Source organism: Pan paniscus, chromosome 22 (genome assembly GCF_029289425.2).
Source record: "Pan paniscus chromosome 22, NHGRI_mPanPan1-v2.0_pri, whole genome shotgun sequence".
Taxonomy (NCBI): domain Eukaryota; kingdom Metazoa; phylum Chordata; class Mammalia; order Primates; family Hominidae; genus Pan; species Pan paniscus.
The window spans coordinates 39,792,265-39,811,168 of NC_073271.2; the positions used below are offsets into that span (position 1 = coordinate 39,792,265).

Sequence of the window (18,904 nt, forward strand, 5' to 3'; positions counted from 1 at the left end):
TTCTGCCTTCAACAGGTCATGCCAGCAGAAGAGATTTTTTTTTTTTTTTGAGACGGAGTCTCACTCTGTCGCCCAGGTTGGAGTGCAGTGGTGCTATCTCGGCTCACTGCAAGCTCTGCCTCCCAGGTTCATGCCATTCTCCTGCCTCAGCCTCCCAAGTAGCTGGGACTACAGGCTCCCGCCACCACACCCAGCTAATTTTTTGTGTTTTTAGTAGAGACGGGTTTCACCGACGAGATCTGGATCTCCTGACCTCATGATCCCCGCCTCAGCCTCCCAAAGTGCTGGGATTACAGGCATGAGCCAGCACGCCCAGCCCGAGAAGACATTTTTTAAAGCCACTTTATTCGATTTCCAAATCTTAGTCTTCCATATCTTTGGAGACCACCTGCCATGTCCTTTCCGTCTGAAGCCTGGCATCTCGAGCCTGGTGTGAAGGTGTGGCCCCCAGTGCACAACTTCACCCTCCTAGTACAGCTTAGTCCCTCCCACCCTGTTCTCAGCAGCTGGGTGTGACATACCCACCATGTTCCTGATATACCCACTATGTGCGAGACATACCCACTGTGCGCCTGACATACCCACTGTGCACCTGAGATGCCCATTGTGTGCGTGCAACATACCCACTGTGTGCGTGCAACATACCCACTGTGCGCCTGACATGCCCACTGTGTACGTGCAACATGCCCACTGTGCGTGACATACCCACTGTGTGTGTGCGACATACCCACTGTGTGAGTGCAGGGCCTCTTCTCATTCGTGCTTGTCCCCCGGAAAGTCATGTCCGCTGGAACCTCGGAATGTGGCCTTAAGTTGGAAAACGGGTCTTTCCAGACATGGTTAGTTAACATGAGGTCATGCTAAATTAAGGCAGGCCTAAGTCCACTGACTGGTGTCCTCATAAGAAGAGGAGAGGCTGGCCGGGTGCAGTGGCTCCCGCCTGTAATCCCAGCACTTTGGGGAGGCCGAGGCAGCCCGATCACCTGAGGTCAGGAGTTCGAGATCAGCCTGGCCAACATGGTGAAACCCCATCTCTACTAAAAACACAAAAATCAGCCAGAAATTGCTTGAATCCTGGAGGTGGAGGTTGCAGTGAGCCAAGATCGTGCCACTGCACTCCAGCCTGGGCAACAGAGCGAAACTCTGTCTCAACCACAACAACAACAACAAAAAGAACTAATTCAGATTCTAAAACCAGTTGCTAAATGTTTCCTAACTTTTTTTTTTTTTTTTTTTTTTTTTAGACAGAGTTTCAAAATCTGTCGCCCAGGCTGGAGTGCAGTGGCATGATCTTGGCTCACTGCAATCTCCGCCTCCTGTGTTCAAGCAATTCTCCTCCCTCAGCCTCCTGAGTAGCTGGGATTACAGGTGCTCGCCACCACACCCAGCTAATTTTTGTATTTTTAGTAGAGATGGGGTTTCATCATGTTGGCCAGGATGGTCTCAAACTCCTGACCTCAGGTGATCCACCTGCTTTGGCCTCCCCAAGTGATGGTTGGGATTACAGGCATGAGCCACCACTCCCAGCCTTTTCAACTTCTTATGAAAAATTTCATACATAGAAAATGTCAGAAGATAGGTCAATGAAGACCTGTAGACGCCACAATTGTATTTTTTTGAGACGGAGTCTCACTCTGTCACCCAGGCTGGGGTGCAGTGGCGCGATCTCGGCTCACTGCAAGCTCCGCCTCCGGGGTTCACGCCATTCTCCTGCCTCAGCCTCCTGAGTAGCTGGGACTACAGGCGCCTGCCACCACGCTCAGCTAATTTTATGTGTTTTTAGTAGAGACGGGGTTTCACCGTGTTAACCAGGATGGTCTCGATCTCCTGACCTCATGATCCGCCCGCCTCGGCCTCCCAAAGTGCTGGGATTACAGGCGTGAGCCACCGCGCCCGGCCAACGCCACAATTGTTAACAGTGTGCCATAGTTGCTTATCTGCATACACATATGTGCGTGTAATGATTTACTTTTTTGCAGAATGAATTACAGACATCATAACAGGTCACCTTTACCAAAAAGTTCTGCAGTTATTTCTAAAAATAAAGAACATTTTTCTGCTTCAGGGTATGTCAAACTATGGCCCTAGGCCAAATGCAGCCTCCCCGGTTTTTTTTTGTTTTGTTTTTTGAGACAGAGTCTCACTCTGTCGTCGCCCAGGCTGGAGTGCAGCGGCGCAATCTCGGTTCACTGCAACCTCCGCCTCCCGGATTCAAGCAATTCTCCTGCCTCAGCCTCCTGAGTAGCTGGGATTACAAGCGCCCGCCACTACGCCTGGCTAATTTTTGTATTTTTAGTAGAGACAGGGTTTCACCATGTTGGTCAGGCTGGTCTCAAACTCCTGACCTCGTGATCCACCCGCCTCAGCCTCCCAAAGTGCTGGAATTACAGGCGTGAGCCACCGCGCCCGGCACACCCCTGGTTTTAAAAATAAAAGTTTCGAGCCGACAGTGGTGGCGCCCGTGGTCCCAGCTCCTCGGGAGGCTGAGGCTGGGGGATCCCTGGAGCCCGCAAGGCAGAGGCTGCAGTGAGCCGAGATCGCGCCTTGCACTCCAGCGTGGGTAACAGAGCGAGACCCTGTCTCAGGAAAAAAATACAAGTGGGGTTATAAATAAAATGAGATTAAAAACAACAGATTTTTGCCTCAGAATCCCGACCCACCGCAGCCCCAGCGAGGCGCAGGCGCAGGCGCGCGCTCGCTGGTTCCGCCCATGCGCACAGGCAGGGAGCGCGCGCCCCCTCTGTAGCCTTCGGCCTCCGGGGGCTGCAGTTGCGCGGCTCGGCCACTGCGCGGCGGTGGCGTGCGCCTGGGCGGTGTCGCGGGCTGTGACGTCACGCCACGCGCCGGGGCCAGGAGGAGGCGGGCGCAGGAGGCGCGTGCTCAGTGTGCTGGGTACCAGGCGACTCCGGGACGGGGGGTCTCGGCCGTCGGCGTCATGGTTTCGCGCGTGCAGCTCCCGCCTGAGATCCAGCTGGCTCAGCGCCTGGCGGGGAATGAGCAGGTGACCCGGGACCGGGCGGTGAGGAAGCTCCGGAAATACATCGTCGCCAGGACTCAGCGGGCCGCAGGTTGGCGGGGGTGTGGGCGGCTGGCGTCTCGGGGGCTGGCTGGGCTGGTGCGGGTGTGGGCGGCGGCGGCCGGAGCTGGGGGCCCTCCGAGCCCTGTGGAACCTCCACGTGGCCGGGCCGGGCAGGCGGGGTCCACGGGCCTGTTCCCGCTGTTACCGGCCCACGGCCCCCGCCGCCGCTTTCCCTCGTGGTGCGGTGACTTCTGGTCCCTCTGCGAGAACGCTCCTCCCCAGCCCCCTAACCCCTTTCCTAGCTCAGGCGTCCCCTCCCTCCAGTAGACCATGTACTCCTGCTGCCCTGCTGTTTGGGCACCCAGTATTTTTCCCTCATGGCAGCATTTCCCACTGTTTGCAGTTTTCTGTTTGCGTTAATTATTGGATTGTTTTCGGATTTCCACTCGAGGGTACCTCTCTGAGGGCCGAGAATCTACTTCTTGTTCATGGTACCCGGTGGTTCTCCGAGCGTGGTCCCCCAACAGCAGTAGCATCCCCTGGACATTTGTTAGAAATACACGTTCTATGCCGGGCGCAGTGGCCCAAGCCTGTAATCCCAGCTACTTGGCATGTCGATGGGGGAGGATCACAAAAGCCCAGGAGTCCAGCCTGGGCAACATAGCAAGACTCCATTTCCATCGCAAAAGAAAAGAAAGAAATGCAAGTTCTAGGATCCCAGCCCTACCAAATCAGGACTAGCATCTGCTTTATGAAGCTGTTCAAGTGCTTCTGCTCCCCACACTCAGCCTGAGAACCACTGCTACAGGAACAGGTTGCCAGACACATAGGACTTCAGTGAATGTCAACTGAGTAATGTTTTAAATTAAAATTTTTTGTTATTTTTGTGAGTGAGACCTCACTGTCATCCGTGGTGGAGGAGTGCATTGGCACGATTACAGCTCACTGCAGCCTCTACCTCCCAGGCTCAAGTGAGCCTCCCATCTCAGCCTCCCCAATAGCTGGGACTGCTGGCACCGTGCCACCAGGCCAGCTAAGTTTTGTATTTTTTGTACAAATTGGGGTCTTCCTATGTTGCCCAGGCTGGTCTTGAACTCCTGGCCTTAAGTGATCCTGCCTCAGCACTCAATTCCAAAGTGCTGGGAGTACAGGCATGAGCCACCGCACCTGGCCTCAGTAATTTCTGTTTCTCTCGTAGTCTGAATGCCTGAGTTCACTTTCTTCTTTTAGTATTTGAGATATATTACAGGAAAGTGCAGAAGCCCTCAGTGTAATGCTGGATGAATTATCACCAACAGATTAACCTTGTGGCCACTGTCCAGCTTAGGAAACGGTCAAGGTTCGCAATTTTGAATTTCCAAAATGGAGTATGGTGCCTGATACCTTGTAGATCTCAGTCGGTTTTACTGTGTGCGTGAAGTAGCAGTTACCTGGAGTAGCCGCATAGCCACAGGCGTGCCAGGTTCTGGGTTAGAAGGATTGTTTGAAGGGGAGGGCCAGATTCTGCCCCCCAGTTGCCTTTACCGTAAGTGGGACTTTGGTCTCATTCAGGCAGTCATGTTTCTGTGGCTTCCTTTCTGGCACTCGAAGGTGTGGGATTCATTTGGTCCAACCGTTGCTGTTTTGATGCAGGTGGTTTTACGCACGATGAGCTGCTGAAGGTGTGGAAAGGACTGTTTTATTGCATGTGGATGCAGGACAAGCCACTCCTCCAGGTGAGTGGGGGGAGCAGCAGAGCAGGTACAGAAGCAGCGGGGGAGGATGGATGGGCATCTGGTCAACCCAGTTTTTCTTTTTTTTTAAGTCGGAGTTTCGCTCTTGTTGCCCAGGCTGGAGTGCAGTGGCTCAATCTCGGCTCACTGCAACCTCAGCCTTCCGGTTTCAAGCAATTCTCCTGCCTCAGCCTCCCGAGTAGCTGGGAGTACAGGTACCTGCCACCATGCCTGGCTAATTTTTTGTATTTTTAGTAGAGACAGAGTTTCATCATGTTGGTCAGGCTGGTCTTGAACTCCTGACTTCATGATCGCCCGCCTCGGCCTCCCAAAGTGCTGGGATTACAGGCATGAGCCACCGCGCCCGACCTGGTCGACCGAGTTTTAATATGGCCAGAGACCGTGGGGAGGTCGTATAGCCTTGACGCTTGGTTCGGCACGGCTGGTGGGCCTGGGCCTTTGTTAGGTGAGTCTTACACTTGCTGAGGTGTTAATGTGATTGACTGAGCCGTGCACTGCAGCAGCACTGGCATGGGTGAAAACTGGGTTTTGTGTTTGTCCTGGGTTGCAAACAAGTGCTGAAATAGTGGAAACCAAGGGGCGGAATTCAAGTCTCCTGAGACAAGGACGTCTCCCGCTAGCCTTTTTCAAACATTGTTTCTCAAATTGTGAATTTTGTGCTCTCCTTCAAAATCTCCTGGGTGGTGAGGGTACTTAGTTAAATTCAGGTTCCTGGGCCATATTCCATGCCCATTGAATTATCAAGGGGAGGCTGTGAAATGTCCCTTAGCAAGTACCCTGGGCGATGCCTGGCGCGGTGATGTAGGCAGATAGCGAGTGATCTATGGGGTCTCGCAGCCCTCCTCCTCCTGATGGTTAGGGGGCTGTGAGTCCCAAGGCTCCCTTCCGCTCTCCCACGTCCCTCTTTAACCATGACTCTGTGGCTTAGGGCACAGCCCCTGTCAAGAGGGCAGTGCCTGCCGTGGTTGTGTGAGAGGCTGTTGACCCCGGCTGTAGAGGGGCCTGCCGTGGTTGTGTGAGAGCCTGTTGACCCTGGCTGTAGAGGGGTCTTTTGGAGCAGGGGTGAAACCTCCAGTGCACTGAGCTGAGACCTCCTGGAAGCCGACTCTCTGTGATGAGTGAGTGAGTGAGTGGGTGAGTGGGTGGTTGTGTGTGTGTCATTGTGAGAGCCTGGTGCTTCGGGGGCTGAGGGCGTTTTTGTTGTTTCCTACACAGGAAGAATTAGGAAGGACCATTTCCCAACTCGTTCATGCTTTTCAGACCACGGAGGCGCGTGAGTATGCTCTGCCATAGTTGGGTACATTTGTAGATGTCAGAACCTCTGAGCATCAGAGCCACCAGACCCAGGAGGTTTGTGTTCTCAAATCCAGAGTAAGGAATGCCTAAGGGCAAGAGAGCACCAGCTGGTGTCTGTGGGTGCTTAGCACGTGTGCAGTGCTGGTGTAAGTATTCAACGTGGATTAGCTCATTTACCCAAAACCCTCATTTCGAGCCTAATGGGCTAATATCTTACACTTTAAAAATAAAGTGAAAAGCCAGGATAATGTCACCAAGAGATTTGACTGAATTCCGCCTGATGGTCCTGAGGTTCCTGCAGTTGATTTTTCTGACTCCTCTGTTCTCTGATGACCAGAGTTGAGAAGTTCTTACCCTGTCTGTCTGTGGGACTCACTTGAGGAGCCTCTAAAAATCCTGATGTCCAGATTCTGGTCCAGCAAAACCCAGTTCTGGGGGTAGGGCCTGGGCATCAGCATTTTTTATCTATAGCTATGTAAAGAAAGGGTTCCTCCATATTCTCACCTCACTTCCCAGAGTGGCTTCGTGCTCCTCAGTGGTTCTCTTCTGGCTTATTCCTTCTCCAGAGCACCTGTTCCTTCAGGCCTTCTGGCAGACCATGAATCGCGAGTGGACGGGCATTGACAGGCTGCGCCTGGATAAATTCTACATGGTGAGGCAGCCACCAGGGTGCCGGCGGGCGGGGGCAGTGTGGGTCTCAGTGCCTGGCCAAGCGAGACAGGCGGCACCTGGGCAGGGAGGCAACCTGAGGCAGTGCGACCCTGAAGCCAGGGGTGGGAGGTGGAGCCGAGACTCTGGGCGGTCCCTGACCAGGACTCTGCAGCTTTGTCCAGTCTCTGAGGGTCATTGAATGGGCAAGGAATTCGACCCTTAAAACACCACACAAACTTTTGGTTCAGAGAAGGAAAGTGACGATTGTTCTCCTGGTGAGAGTCGATGGTGACACCGTTGTTACCTTGTCAAAGAGGCAGAGTGAGTCTGGAGGCACAGCAGAGCTGCTGCGGTCACTCCCTGGCGTGAGCCCTGGAGTGCTTAGCCTGCGAGGCTGGGATGGATGGTCACAGAGCGGGACTTCCTTTCCCTCCTCCCTCATTGTATCCCCGTTCAGGGCACTGATTTGCCCTGAGAATACAGGGGAACACTGGGGTTTAGAGGTGCAGCGTGTTGCTGCCCGGACCTGCTTCTCTCCTTCCCTCCTTCCCTCTTGTTGAACCGTGAGGTCTTGTTACTAAGGTGGTGGTCATTGTAACCTTAGAGCAGGCCTGAGATACAGGGACATTGTCACTGTGTAGGGGTCGGTCACCCAATGGGGACACTGAAAGGGGCCGTGTCTGGGTCTCACTGAGGACAGATGTTGATCTGCCACTCTGGCTTCAGTGTCCAGCTCAGATTTGGGCCAGGATTGTGCAGACAGCATATATACCAGTGATTCTAGAAGTGGAGACCAGGGCGGGAAAGGCCTGGAGCTCAAGAAGGAAGGAGGCTCCGGGGCAGGCCAGGGGCCCGGCCATGCACTCGGACAGAGTGCAGACTCTTAGGGACAATGGGGCTCTGCAGGGAGGCCACCCTGCTGTTTTGCTGAGATGTGGCTGCTGGGTCCCTGGATGGATGCGTTCTGCTGCTTTCCATGGCTCGTTTCTGGGTGCCCCTTGTGTGGCTGAGTCCGGCAGCACAGCCTTGCGTCAGGGCCGGCCTCGGTGGCACCGCAGGGTGTTGTGGGGGATAGGCCTCCCGTGTCCGCAGGAACAGTGTCCGGGCTGCTGGGCCGTGCTTTGTCATCGGGGCTCCTGGGGGTCCGCGTGTCCTCTGCTGCTACTGACTGCAGCTCAGACCCCACTCTGGGCGTGTGGGCATGCTGGGTCAGTAGCCTAAAGGGGGGACAACTGCAGAAGGGTGTTGAGCCCCATGGAGGGAAATGGCATCGTGGGGCAGATCTGGAGGTTGATTCACGGGTGAGGCTTGGCGGGAGGGCTGTGTAGCGGACCGCAGAGGAAGTGAGCTACGTTCTCTCCGTTGCGGGGAGCTTGGTGAGGACCAGCCATGTTTCAGACCCGGTTTTGCGGAGGGCTCCACCGCCCATGGGGGTGGCCGTGCCTCTTTCCTGGTTCTCCCTTATGAATCGGACTGTTCCGTTTCAGCCCCGGTTTATGGACTGGAGTCGTAGGACTGTCCCCTATTACCCCCCGCCCCCCATGCACCTGCTTCCTGCCAGCTGGGGCCTTGGAGCCGGGGATAGGGCGTGTTCTCAGCCCAGGGTTCTGAGGGCGTGGTGGTGTGTCCTCCAGCGTCTGTCTGTCAGCAGCTCTGGGGGCCGGCTGTGTGCTGGGGCCGGCAGAGGTCACCACGGCCGTGACTTTATCCTGCAGCGGATGGTGGTACGTGGGGAAGGGTGGTCTGGCGAAGTAGGGCTGGGCTTCTGCTAACGCCACCCTCCTTCTGTGTCACAGCTCATGCGGATGGTCCTGAACGAGTCCTTGAAGGTTCTGAAGATGCGAGGCTGGGAAGAAAGGTGGGTGCGCGGCGGGCCTGCTCTGGGGGGACACTGTTCTCGGGGACCGCAGTCATGTGTTTGTCATTTGATTCTTTGCCATAAGGAGATGTCAGCCTTTATATTAACGCATGCCCCCAATCGTGCTTAGAGAGAAGACAGTTTTTAAAGTAAAAATCAGTTTGTGTGTTTGTGGAAATGATGCCATTTATCCTCAGGCTTGGAGGCCAGTTCTCACTGGGAGTCAGAAGGGAGTTTTTTAATGAAAGGGTGTCCAGCCGAGGAGCTTCTTATAAAAACACGGCATGTTCCGCTTCATTAGCAGTGCTTTTTGTTTTTTTGAAATAGGTGTCACTGTTGCTTAGGCTGGAGTGCAGTGGCGTGATCTTGGCTCAACTACAGCCTTGACCTCCCGGGCTCAAGTGATCCTCCTGCCTCAGCCGCCCAACTGGCTGGGACTGCAGATGCGCACCACCAGGCCCACGTAATTTTTGTATCTTTTTTTGGTAGAGACGAGTTCTGTCCTGTTGCCCAGGCTTGTCTCAAACTCTTGGGCTCAAACAATCTGCCTGCCTAGGCCTCCCAAAGTTGTAAGCAATGTTAATTGCTCCTAATTCTAAAAATATGTAAATTGGCCGGGTGCGGTGGCTCACATCTGTAATCCCAGCACTTTGGGAGGCCGAGGCGGGCAGATCACAAGGTCAAGAGATCGAGACCATCCTGGCCACCATGGTGAAACCCTGTCTCTACTAAAAGTACAAAAATTAGATAAATGCATAGAAAAGAATTAGCAGGCTGGTTATGGTGGGTTAAGGGGATCTCTTGAGCCCAGGAGTTTGAGGCTGCAGTGATCTGTGACTGAGCCACTGCACTCTAGCCTAGGTGATAGAGTGAGATTCTGGTTTTTTTTTTTTTTTTTTTTAAAGAATCAGCAGGAATTGAACTGTGGCTGCTGAGTTTCTCTAGGTTTGAGTTGCATGGGTGATTTTGCATTTAGGGCAGCGGTGCCTCTGGTTTGGAGGGATTTTCATTCTTGTATTCCCTGGCAGGACTCTGATGCCAGGAGTCTCATTCATTCTAGGCCTTAGCATTGTGGATTACCCCATAGGGGTCTCATGGCTTAAGCTGAATTAAATGTTAAAGGGATGATTTTACTTGTGTTAACTTTTTTTGGCTTATTATTACAAGAGTACTTTTCCTCCCTGTAACTGAGAATTCAGTACAGGAATCATGTGGAAGACCTCGGTGCCTTCCCCCAATGCCTGCTGCGGTCCCAGTGCTGACAGTGGGGTCCGCTCTTCCCGCCCTCTTGGATCTCCTGCAGGCATAACCAGGCTGTCATTAATATCCACGCCATTGCCACTGGCCTGGGAAGTCGGTCCCTCGCATCTGTGTGTCTTCCTCTTGGTCTCAGCACCTGTTCTTGCCTCTGTCTCGTTTTTCCTGAGCCTTAGAGAGCATCACTTTTCCTTTCCATCACCAGTGATTCTCCAGCCTTGCTACGGAGCTTCCTAAGGATCACACAGTTTACAGATCTGAGTTAGGCAGCTGCGTTATTAAGCACCCCAGGAGGTCCAGATGCATGTAGGTGCTACAGATTATTCTCTGGGGCTGTCTAGTCTTCAGATCCAGGGCCTGTGATGCCATCAAACCCGCCTGCCAGGGAGAGCTCTGGTGGACGTCACAGATGGAATGCGTCGTGCGGCAGGGCCCAGGAAGCCAGCAGGTGGCTCATGGTCCTCGGCCCCTTTCTGGGCCTCCACCTTCCTTTCTCTGCCTGTGCTGTCCTGACGTGTCTTCCCCAGCGGTACCCAGTGGAGACAGTGGAGAGGAACACCAGGCAGGGCGTCTCGTCTCAGCCAAGCCTTTCTCTCTGCTAGCAATCTTGAGGACAGAGGGAAGGCCTGTCTGAATGTTTACATGTGCTGCATTTTGTAGCTGACATGCACACTCAGGCCATACGTTCTGGTGCTGGTGCTGGTCACATAACTCCCTAACTGCAAGACTGCTTTGCGCTGGAGGAGACCCAGGATCGTTGATATCATCTGTGTGGACTTTAAGGCTGGCATGTTTGCAGACAGTGGCGCCTGCCCGCACTTAGGTTCCCATCAGAGCGTGTAACCGTGGGAGAGTGGGGGGCACGGCTGTCTTGGGGCTCGTCGAGGCTGCCTGTCATATTTGCTTTTTCTTTCCTCAGACAGATCGAGGAGCTGCTAGAGCTGCTGATGACTGAGATCCTGCACCCCAGCAGCCAGGCCCCCAACGGGGTGAAGAGCCACTTCATCGAGATCTTCCTGGAGGAGCTGACCAAAGTGGGCGCCGAGGAGGTGAGGCTGGTCTCCGACGGGGCGGTGGAGCTGGGCGTTTGTGGAGGAGGAACTGAGCTCCCACTGGCTTTCCTCGTAGCTTACGGCAGACCAGAACCTAAAGTTCATCGACCCCTTCTGCAGAATCGCTGCCCGGACCAAGGAGTAAGTGGTGGGTGGCCTGATCGGGCCCGACTCCTTCACTGAGTTCTTCCATGGGGCTGCTGTTGTGGGGGTGCTGCTCCCTCGAGGGATGAATCTGTCTCAGAGTGGCCGCTGGCCGTGTGGGTGGGGAGAGGTTGCAGGGGAGTCGGCGGCTTCCGCTTGGGAATCCAGCATAACGGGCCTGCTTGCCGGCCTCGGCTCTGCCCCTCAGTTCCTTGGTTTTGAACAACATCACTCGAGGCATCTTTGAGACGATTGTGGAGCAGGCCCCGCTTGCCATTGAAGACCTGCTGAATGAACTGGACACACAGGATGAGGAGGTGGCGTCGGACAGTGATGAGTCCTCTGAGGGCGGTGAGCGTGGAGATGCGCTGTCCCAGAAGAGGTCTGAGAAGCCGCCCGCAGGTGGGGGTCCCACTGCGCCTGGCTTCTCCTCGGGGCCTGTCCTGGGCTGAGCCAGTGCAGTCTCCTGCTGGGTTGCTCCTGCCACCTCCTGCCTGGTCCCCTTGTCTCTGCCCCTCCTCACAGTCCATCCTCAGCATAGAAGCCAGAGTGACTTCTGTGGGCACCAAGCACATGTTGTTTCCCCTCAACCCCCAGCCTCTGATGTGCTCCACGCCCTCTCCGTACCCCTGGGCTCCTCGGTCTAACCCATGCCTCTGGCTCAGTTGGCCCCCTAGACTCGTTCCTGCCTTGGTGCCGAGTCTCTCCGTCCCTCCCACCGTCTCTCCCCCCATCACTCTCTGGGGCTGGACTCTTTCAGCCTCCTGGCCTCTCCCAGCCCCCGACGCAGTCCTCCCCATAGCGTCACTCTGTGGCACGGGATGTGAATCACTTGCTCCTCGTGTTCCTCGTTCCTGGCCCGTCTCCCCAGAGGACAGCAAGCTCTGTCCATATTGACCATGACTGGGTTCAGGCCTGAGACCTCAGGGCACCTGACTGCTCTGTGTGCAGTGTGTGTGAGGGGCATCAGGTGTACTCACCTGCCCCTCACTGCCTGCCAGAGGCCTATGGGGGCAGCCGTGGGGTCCAGCCTGGCCCGTTTTTTGTTTTGATGCTGCACTCATTGTCCGAGCCTGCTGGGTGGTCTGAGCTCTAAGTGTGGCATCCTGGTGCTGTGGAGGGCGTGTCTTTGACCACGCTCAGGACCCCAGTATGCCCCAAATCAGTGCTGTGGCCACTGTTCCCCTTGGCTTCCTAATCAGAAGACCCCCTCCCCACCGCCCCCAGCACTTGGCCCGGCCACCCTGTATGCTTCTCCCTGGGCTCTGCCTTGCCCTTCTCTCTCAGTAGCTGAGGTGCCTGGCAGGTCCGCTAGTGCCTGCTGCTGGCCCCCTGCTGCCAGCTACAGAGCAGACCCTTGTCACATGCTGCCCCACAGCTGCCTGTTGCCCAAAAACCTTTCTTCTGCAGACAGTGCCATCAAAGCCCCAAATGCCCAGCCTAGCTCGAGCACCCAGCCGAAACATCAGCTCCCACAGCTTCTGGACCAGGCCACCCTGAGGCTCCTCACTTCTTGAACTTTTGACATGGCCTTTGTTGCCCAAGATGCCAGCTTGTAGTCAGCCACTCAGGGCTGTGTAGGCACCTGTGCCCTGGGACATCTTTTTTTCCTTTGCAGGCCTGAGGTGGCACCTCTCATCCTGTCCATACGAGATTAGAGGTCACATGGCACCTAGTATCTGCCTTGAGCTGTGGGCTTTCCCGCCTGTGCCCATGTTCTGACCAGGGTGCAGGGTGGGCTCTCTGTTCCCGGGTGTTTCATGCCTGTGCCCAGGCTCTGACCAGGGTGCACGGAGCGGGCTGTCCGTTCCCGGGTGTTTCCCGCCTGTGCCCGTGCTCCGACCAGGGTGCACGGAGCGGGCTCTCCGTTCCTGGGTGTTTGGGGCCAGCACACTTTGGGCACAGGTAGGGTTCACGGGGTCCCTTTTGTTCCAGGCTCCATCTGCAGGGCTGAACCTGAGGCTGGTGAGGAGCAGGCAGGTGACGACAGGGACAGTGGCGGCCCCGTCCTCCAGGTGGGTGCCTTGGGCTCATGGCTGCGCCCTCAGCCTTTGCCCCCCTGTGCTACCGCTTGCTCTGGAAGAGGAGGGGGGGCGTTAGGAGGGAGGATGGCAGCCGTTGGCATGGAGAGTTACCCGGACGGGGGTTAGCTTTGAAGGAGGGATGGGTGCCCCAACCCTGCCCGCCTGTAGACGAGTGGGATCATTGAGAGTGGGGCTGGGGCCTGGGAGGGTGGGCTCAGGCAGAACTGCATTATCCAGGGCTGGCCTCACCTCACGCTGTGCTCTTGCCTCACACATGGGCAGCCCCCCAGATTTCCTGTGGCCCCCTCGTTGGGGTGCTGGTGGGGAATGAGATGGCATGTGCCAAGCGGCTGGCCTGTGGGTCCCAGCGAGGAGTCCACTCAGCCATTGGGGTCTGACTTCAGGCAAATTGGAAACTTAAATGTTTTAAGTTTTAAATATGATTATCTGCAGACTGAATAAAATTTGGCTATATTGGGTTAAAATTGATCAAATTGACCTATTTTGTTCGTGCTTGTCTGTGTGTGGTTCCTAGAGTGGTAAAGCTGCAGGCAGGCTACCGGTGGGCATGTGCCCTGCACAGTGTGCCCCGCAGTGTGCATCTTCCAGAGTGTGCCCCGCAGTGCGTGCCCCCCAGTGCGCCCGCAGCTTGTGTGGTGCCCGCTGTGCTGTCGAGTGGGTGGAGCTGCAGGACCCTCAGTGAGGGTGGGCTGTGTTCCTGTGAGCCAGGTGGAGAACCTGCAAGTGGGGCCAAGTGCTGGCTGGGTCTCGGGGGTTCCACGTTCTCGGAGCACGCAGAGCGTGGCTGACCTTGCCTCTGTGACGTCTCTCTTTTGAAACAGTTTGACTACGAGGCAGTTGCTAACAGACTGTTTGAAATGGCCAGCCGCCAGAGCACCCCTTCTCAGAACAGAAAGCGTCTCTACAAAGTGATCCGGAAGTGAGTGTGTGAGGGCGCTGCGTCCTCCCTGCTCCCCTTGGAGTTGCCCTTTCCTCCTCAGATCTGGGTGCCTTCGCCTTGTCCTGGGCCCTTCCGCAGCCCCCGGGGTGATCCCCGCTAGGACCCTGAGACCCGTCCACAGCCCCTGGGGTTCCCCTGGCTAGGACCCTGCAGCCACTCTAGCTGGAGCTTCCTCCTCTTGCGGAAGCCGCAGCTGTGGTAAGTGGGTATCTGTCTTACTCTTTCAGGCTGCAGGACCTGGCAGGAGGTGAGGATCGGCCGGGCACTGACAGTGGCACCACCTTGGAGGTGGAGCTCCATCCTCGTGGGAGTGGATTGGTTCTAGGGGTCTCATAGCACGTGGAGTCTCTTTGCAGAGAGGCCTGGTGGTGTTTCTGAGGGACAGGGAGGCAGGGCGCAGGGTTCCACAGCTCTCGTTTTTGTGGTTTTTGCTGAGTGGTTCTCAGACTTGAGTGTCCATTGGAGTGCCCCAGAGCCTGAGAGATGGGGTGCTGGCCTCAGGGGCTCCCAAGCACTGACCGCGGTGCTGCTGCTGGTCTGTTGTGCAGCACACGTCTGTTCTTGGCAGCGCGTGGCGGATGGAACTGGCATAGGTTATCGGAAGGATGGTTTCCTAGTGGGCGTCGATGGTTAGAGACGTAGGCGTTTCCCCTGGTGTTTCCTTATGAAAAGTTTCAGACCTGCAGCTCAGTTGGAAGGATTTTATAGTGGATGTCTGCATGTCCCTGCCGACCTCCAGCAGCAGCACTTCCTGTCCTTGTGTGAAGCTCCTCTATCCCAGCATCACACCCCCTGCATCCGCCAGCCGGCGCGTCATCAGCTGTAGTCCAGGGTTTGGTTTTTTTATTTTTTATTTTTTGAGACGGTGTCTCGCTCTGTTGCCCAGGATGGCGTGCAGTGGTGTGATTCAGCTCACTGCAGCCTCGATCTCCTGGTCTCAAGCGATCCTCCCACCTCAGCCTCCCAGTCGCTGGGACCACAGGCGCACGCCACCACGCCGGCTAATTGTTGTATTTTTTGTAGAGACAGGGTTTCGCTGTGTTGCCCGGCTGGTCGTCTGGGGTTTTCAGGACAGCGCGCGTCAGTGAGGTGCGTGAGGATTGTGTGCATCTGGCAGGTTTTGATGCAGAAAGTTGCCTTGGGCCGCCAGCACGGGCATTGTAGGCTGTAGACTTTGGTGTACAGGTTGAGCGTCTCTAATCTGAAACCCCAAATGCAAAATGCCACCAAGTCCAAAGCTGAGTGCTGACAGGAAGCTCCAGGGAAATGCTCGTCGCAATGTTTTATGTTTGGGATTTTCAGGTTAGGGATGTTGAACTGGTGAATATGATGCAGACGTTCCAAAACAATCTGACATTCAAAGCACTGCTGGTCCCAAGCATTTGGGTTCGTGGATGCTCTATGCTCTACCTGTGTCCTGGATGCTCCAGGAACTGGCTTTTCCAGATGGGCTTGGGTCTGAGCTGGTTCGTTTCAGCTGTGGCGGGTACTGAACACGCTGCTCCTGGGCATTAGAACAGGGCACTTTCTCACACACATTGTCGGGAGGTGGTGCTGGCTGGGGCCTGCTGGAAGCAGCGAGCCTCAAACCGTAAGTCCCCAGCCCCCGAGAGCCCCCTGACTTCTGCCCTGGTTCTCAGGCATTTTCCCTGAAGATGAGATCCCAGAGAAGGCCTGCAGGCGTCTGCTTGAAGGGAGGCGGCAGAAGAAGACGAAGAAGCAGAAGCGTCTGCTCAGGTTGCAGCAGGAGAGAGGTAGGACTAGGGGGTGTGTTAGTCATGGAGCCGGCGTCCTCACCTGCTTGCTTGTCCCCTGGATGGGGGTCACCTGCAGTGTCTCCCCCTGAAGCATGAGTGCCGAGTCCCCCGTCCTGGGTGCCTGCTATCCACGCATCCCGGGAATGCCCTGTCCTCGGCATCCCTCCTGTAGGCCTCTCCCTGCCTCCCCTACCCACCTTCCTTGTCTGCAGCTCCCCCGAGCTGTGTGCGCTGCCCTCCCTCCCGGTCTGGAGACATCCTCCTGGCTGGGCTGTCTCCTTCCGTGCCTCCGTCTTAGATCCAAGCCCCGTCCGCTCCTCTCCCGCACCCTCCAGAGATTCCTGAGTCTCTCCACATCTTCCTTCCTCTTCTTCCCTTCCCTTCTTCCCTCCACTTCTGTCCTTGATTTCTGGGGCTGCCTTCCGTGTCGGGCCTCTGGCCACACGAGTGTGGTTGGCATGTGATGCCCTCACCAGGGGCAACCCTGGGTCCGTGGCAGACCACTCAGGGCCTGGAGCTGCCTACCTGCAGTGGAGGGGGTTGAGCACAGTGCCGGGCAGGGCAGGGGGCCCATGGCAAGAATGGGCTGCAGAGGAGGCACATGGTGGCTTTGCCCCACACTGGGAAGCCTTCCCTGTTACTCTCTCCATGCTAAACTGGCTCCAGGGCCTAGGGATTCACCCCTTCCCTTGCCCAGAGCTCCGTGCCATTGAAGCCGTCCATCTCATTTCCCATGGGGCAGTGGCCTCCTCTTTGTAGCCGGCCCTTGGCTGTGTGAACGCTGTCGGCCCTGGCGTTCAGGACCTGGCACTGCCTGGCGTCCTGTTCTTCCACCTCCCCTTCTACCTTGAGCCCAGTCCTGCCTACTCCTCTGTGCCTTTGCTCCTGGGTCTCATGACCCTGTCCTCACGCTGGTCCTTCTGAGGTCAGCCCTCGCTGAGGTCCTGAGCCGTGTGGATGGAGCTTGGCGCCCACACTGGACACGGGATGCGTCTGGCTGGCTGTTGTGGCCGTGTTGTCCTCCCAGGTCTGTGGTGCTGGCATCCTCAGCCTGAGTTGGAGTAAGTGGAAGGAGCCCGTGTAGGCGTTCTCTGGCTCATGGGGTCTTGCTGTTTTGTCAGGGAAAGGTGAGAAGGAGCCCCCGAGCCCGGGCATGGAGAGGAAGAGGAGCAGGAGGAGGGGTGTAGGGGCCGACCCCGAGGCGCGGGCAGAGGCTGGTGAGCAGCCAGGCACAGCTGAGCGGGCCCTGCTCCGAGATCAGCCCAGGGGCCGTGGCCAGAGAGGGGCTCGCCAGAGAAGGAGGACACCTCGGCCCCTGACCAGTGCCCGAGCAAAGGCGGCCAATGTCCAGGAGCCGGAGAAGAAGAAGAAACGCAGGGAGTGACGTGGCCGGGCCCAGGACAGGCAGGGAGGGAGGCCAGGCCTCGCTTGCACCGAGGGACGAGGCCGACCGGGCTGTTCTGTAGACTCAGGACCGTGGCTCCAGAACTCCTGTGCCAGGCGGGAGGGAAGGGCGGCACTGGAGAGAGGGGCCCGTCATTAGGGGCCGGCATCCCAGGAACCGGACCTCTCCCCAGAGCCTCCGCCTGTGGCTGTGATGACCTTGGGCCAGAAGGTCAAACTCCGCAGACTGAAACTCCGCCTGCAGCAGGACTGGCCGCCCCCGCTGTGGGGGGTGCAGAAAATAAAATGCCGCGCAGCCCTTGCCAGGGAAGTGTCGCTTCGGGTGTGTCCTACGGACGTGTGGGAGGTGGCAGGCGCCAGCCTCCGAGCAGTGTGGTGGTTTATATTCATGTTTGTGGAAAAATCTTGCAAGACATTTCTCCTTTCACAGAGCCACCCAGGTGTTAACAGGGCTGTCTGGACGGGGCTCTTTTGCTTCCCCCTCAATCTGGGGTCTAGAGTTGTGCAGGGAGTTCAGCTCCAGTAAGGCCCGGATTGCCCGGGGTGAGCGTGTGTGTGGTGGGAAGACCTGGCTTCCGCGAGAGCCTTGTTCCTGGAGGCAGGAACGCCCCGCCATCCTGGGTACCCGCGGGTCCGCAGGCTGCGCACCTCCTTCCCTCAGCCAGGTCACCCTCAGCGTCCTCCCTGCCCCTCTCCCCTTCACACCTGCTGGAGCCTGTGAGGGAGGTGGCGGGGCCCCACTGTGGCGACGGAGACCTGACAGTAACCCAGGGCTTTCCACCTGCATGGAACAAGGGCCTGTCTGCCGCCAGCGCTGTGGCCACAGCCTGCATAGGTGACAAGGGGCTGCTGCGTTGGGTTTTGCCCGCATCTTCTGTTCCATGGGTGCCCAGCCAGCCAGGCCGTGTGGGATCCAGCGAGAGGCCAGGGCTTGGAGTGGGCCTGGGACCAGGAAGGACCTCTAGGCTGTGGCTGGCCTTGTGCAGACCCTGGACTGCATCCGGTTCCCCAAAGCCCTGCTGCATTCGAGTGTCCCCCAACCCCGGGCAGGTGGCACCTGGTGACACCTCCTTCAGTCCCACTCAGCTGGGCGGCTGGGGCAGGCTTAGGGCACAGTTAGGGGCCAAGGAGAGGGAAGGCCAGGGCCCCTGTTCTAGGGGTTAGGGTTCTTTCCCCAAAGGAACTTAAAAAGACAAGCGTGGCCAGGCACAGTGGCTCACACCTGTAATCCCAGCACTTTGGGAGGCCGAGGTGGCCGGATCACCTGAGGTCAGGAGTTTGAGACCAGACTGACCAACATGGAGAAACCCCATCTCTACTAAAATACAAAATTAGCCAGGCATGGTGGCACATGCCTGTAATCCCAGCTACTTGGGAGGCTAAGGCAGGAGAATTGCTTGAACCTGGGAGGCAGAGGTTGTGGTGAGCTAAGATCGCGCCATTGCACTCTAGCCTGGGCAACGAGAGGGAAACTCTGTTTCAAAAAAAAAAAAAAGACAAGCGTGTCCAACGTAAACTGCCGGTGGCGAGCGTCAGGTCTGGGCAGTGTCCCCTGGGCCTGGTCAGTGTTCCCCTGGGCCTGGCCTCTTCACCCCCAGCAGGGCCTGTTGGGAGGAGCCCCTGCAGTTGGAGGCCTTTGGAAAGGAACGGGGTGCATAATAACGCTTTCTTGTTTTTGAAGTTTCTTTGGTCAAAAGCTAAGGAAACAACCATGCTAACAGAAGTTTCTGGAAAAAAGCAAATTAGAG

At 56.6% G+C, this 18,904-nt stretch overlaps 1 protein-coding gene across 2 annotated transcripts; it reads left to right on the forward strand.

Moving 5' to 3' along the window:
• Positions 1-2,820: 2,820 nt before the first annotated feature.
• Positions 2,821-17,461, forward strand: RRP1 (ribosomal RNA processing 1). 2 transcript variants are annotated; one of them, XM_063601434.1, is made up of 14 exons: positions 2,832-3,068; positions 4,652-4,734; positions 5,968-6,025; positions 6,615-6,700; positions 8,496-8,557; positions 10,734-10,863; positions 10,943-11,007; positions 11,219-11,412; positions 12,946-13,025; positions 13,877-13,974; positions 14,223-14,242; positions 15,636-15,749; positions 16,683-16,779; positions 16,874-17,461. In XM_063601434.1, exons 1-14 carry the CDS (start codon positions 2,936-2,938, stop codon positions 16,881-16,883), a joined length of 1,230 nt encoding a protein of 409 aa, XP_063457504.1. In that variant the 5' UTR covers positions 2,832-2,935; the 3' UTR covers positions 16,884-17,461. The 2 variants fall into 2 exon arrangements, with proteins under 2 accessions (XP_003823900.4, XP_063457504.1); XM_003823852.6 differs by lacking the exon at positions 16,683-16,779 and having other exon boundaries at positions 2,821-3,068.
• Positions 17,462-18,904: the final 1,443 nt, after the last annotated feature.

Excerpts from the sequence above, each read along its gene's own strand:
- RRP1 (XM_003823852.6), top strand. The coding sequence starts at position 2,936 with ATGGTTTCGCGCGTGCAGCTCCCGCCTGAGATCCAGCTGGCTCAGCGC. Across the intron at positions 6,026-6,614 it reads TTTTCAGACCACGGAGGCGC|AGCACCTGTTCCTTCAGGCC; the intron begins GTGAGTATGCTC and ends TTCCTTCTCCAG. Across the intron at positions 11,413-12,945 it reads GTCTGAGAAGCCGCCCGCAG|GCTCCATCTGCAGGGCTGAA; the intron begins GTGGGGGTCCCA and ends CTTTTGTTCCAG.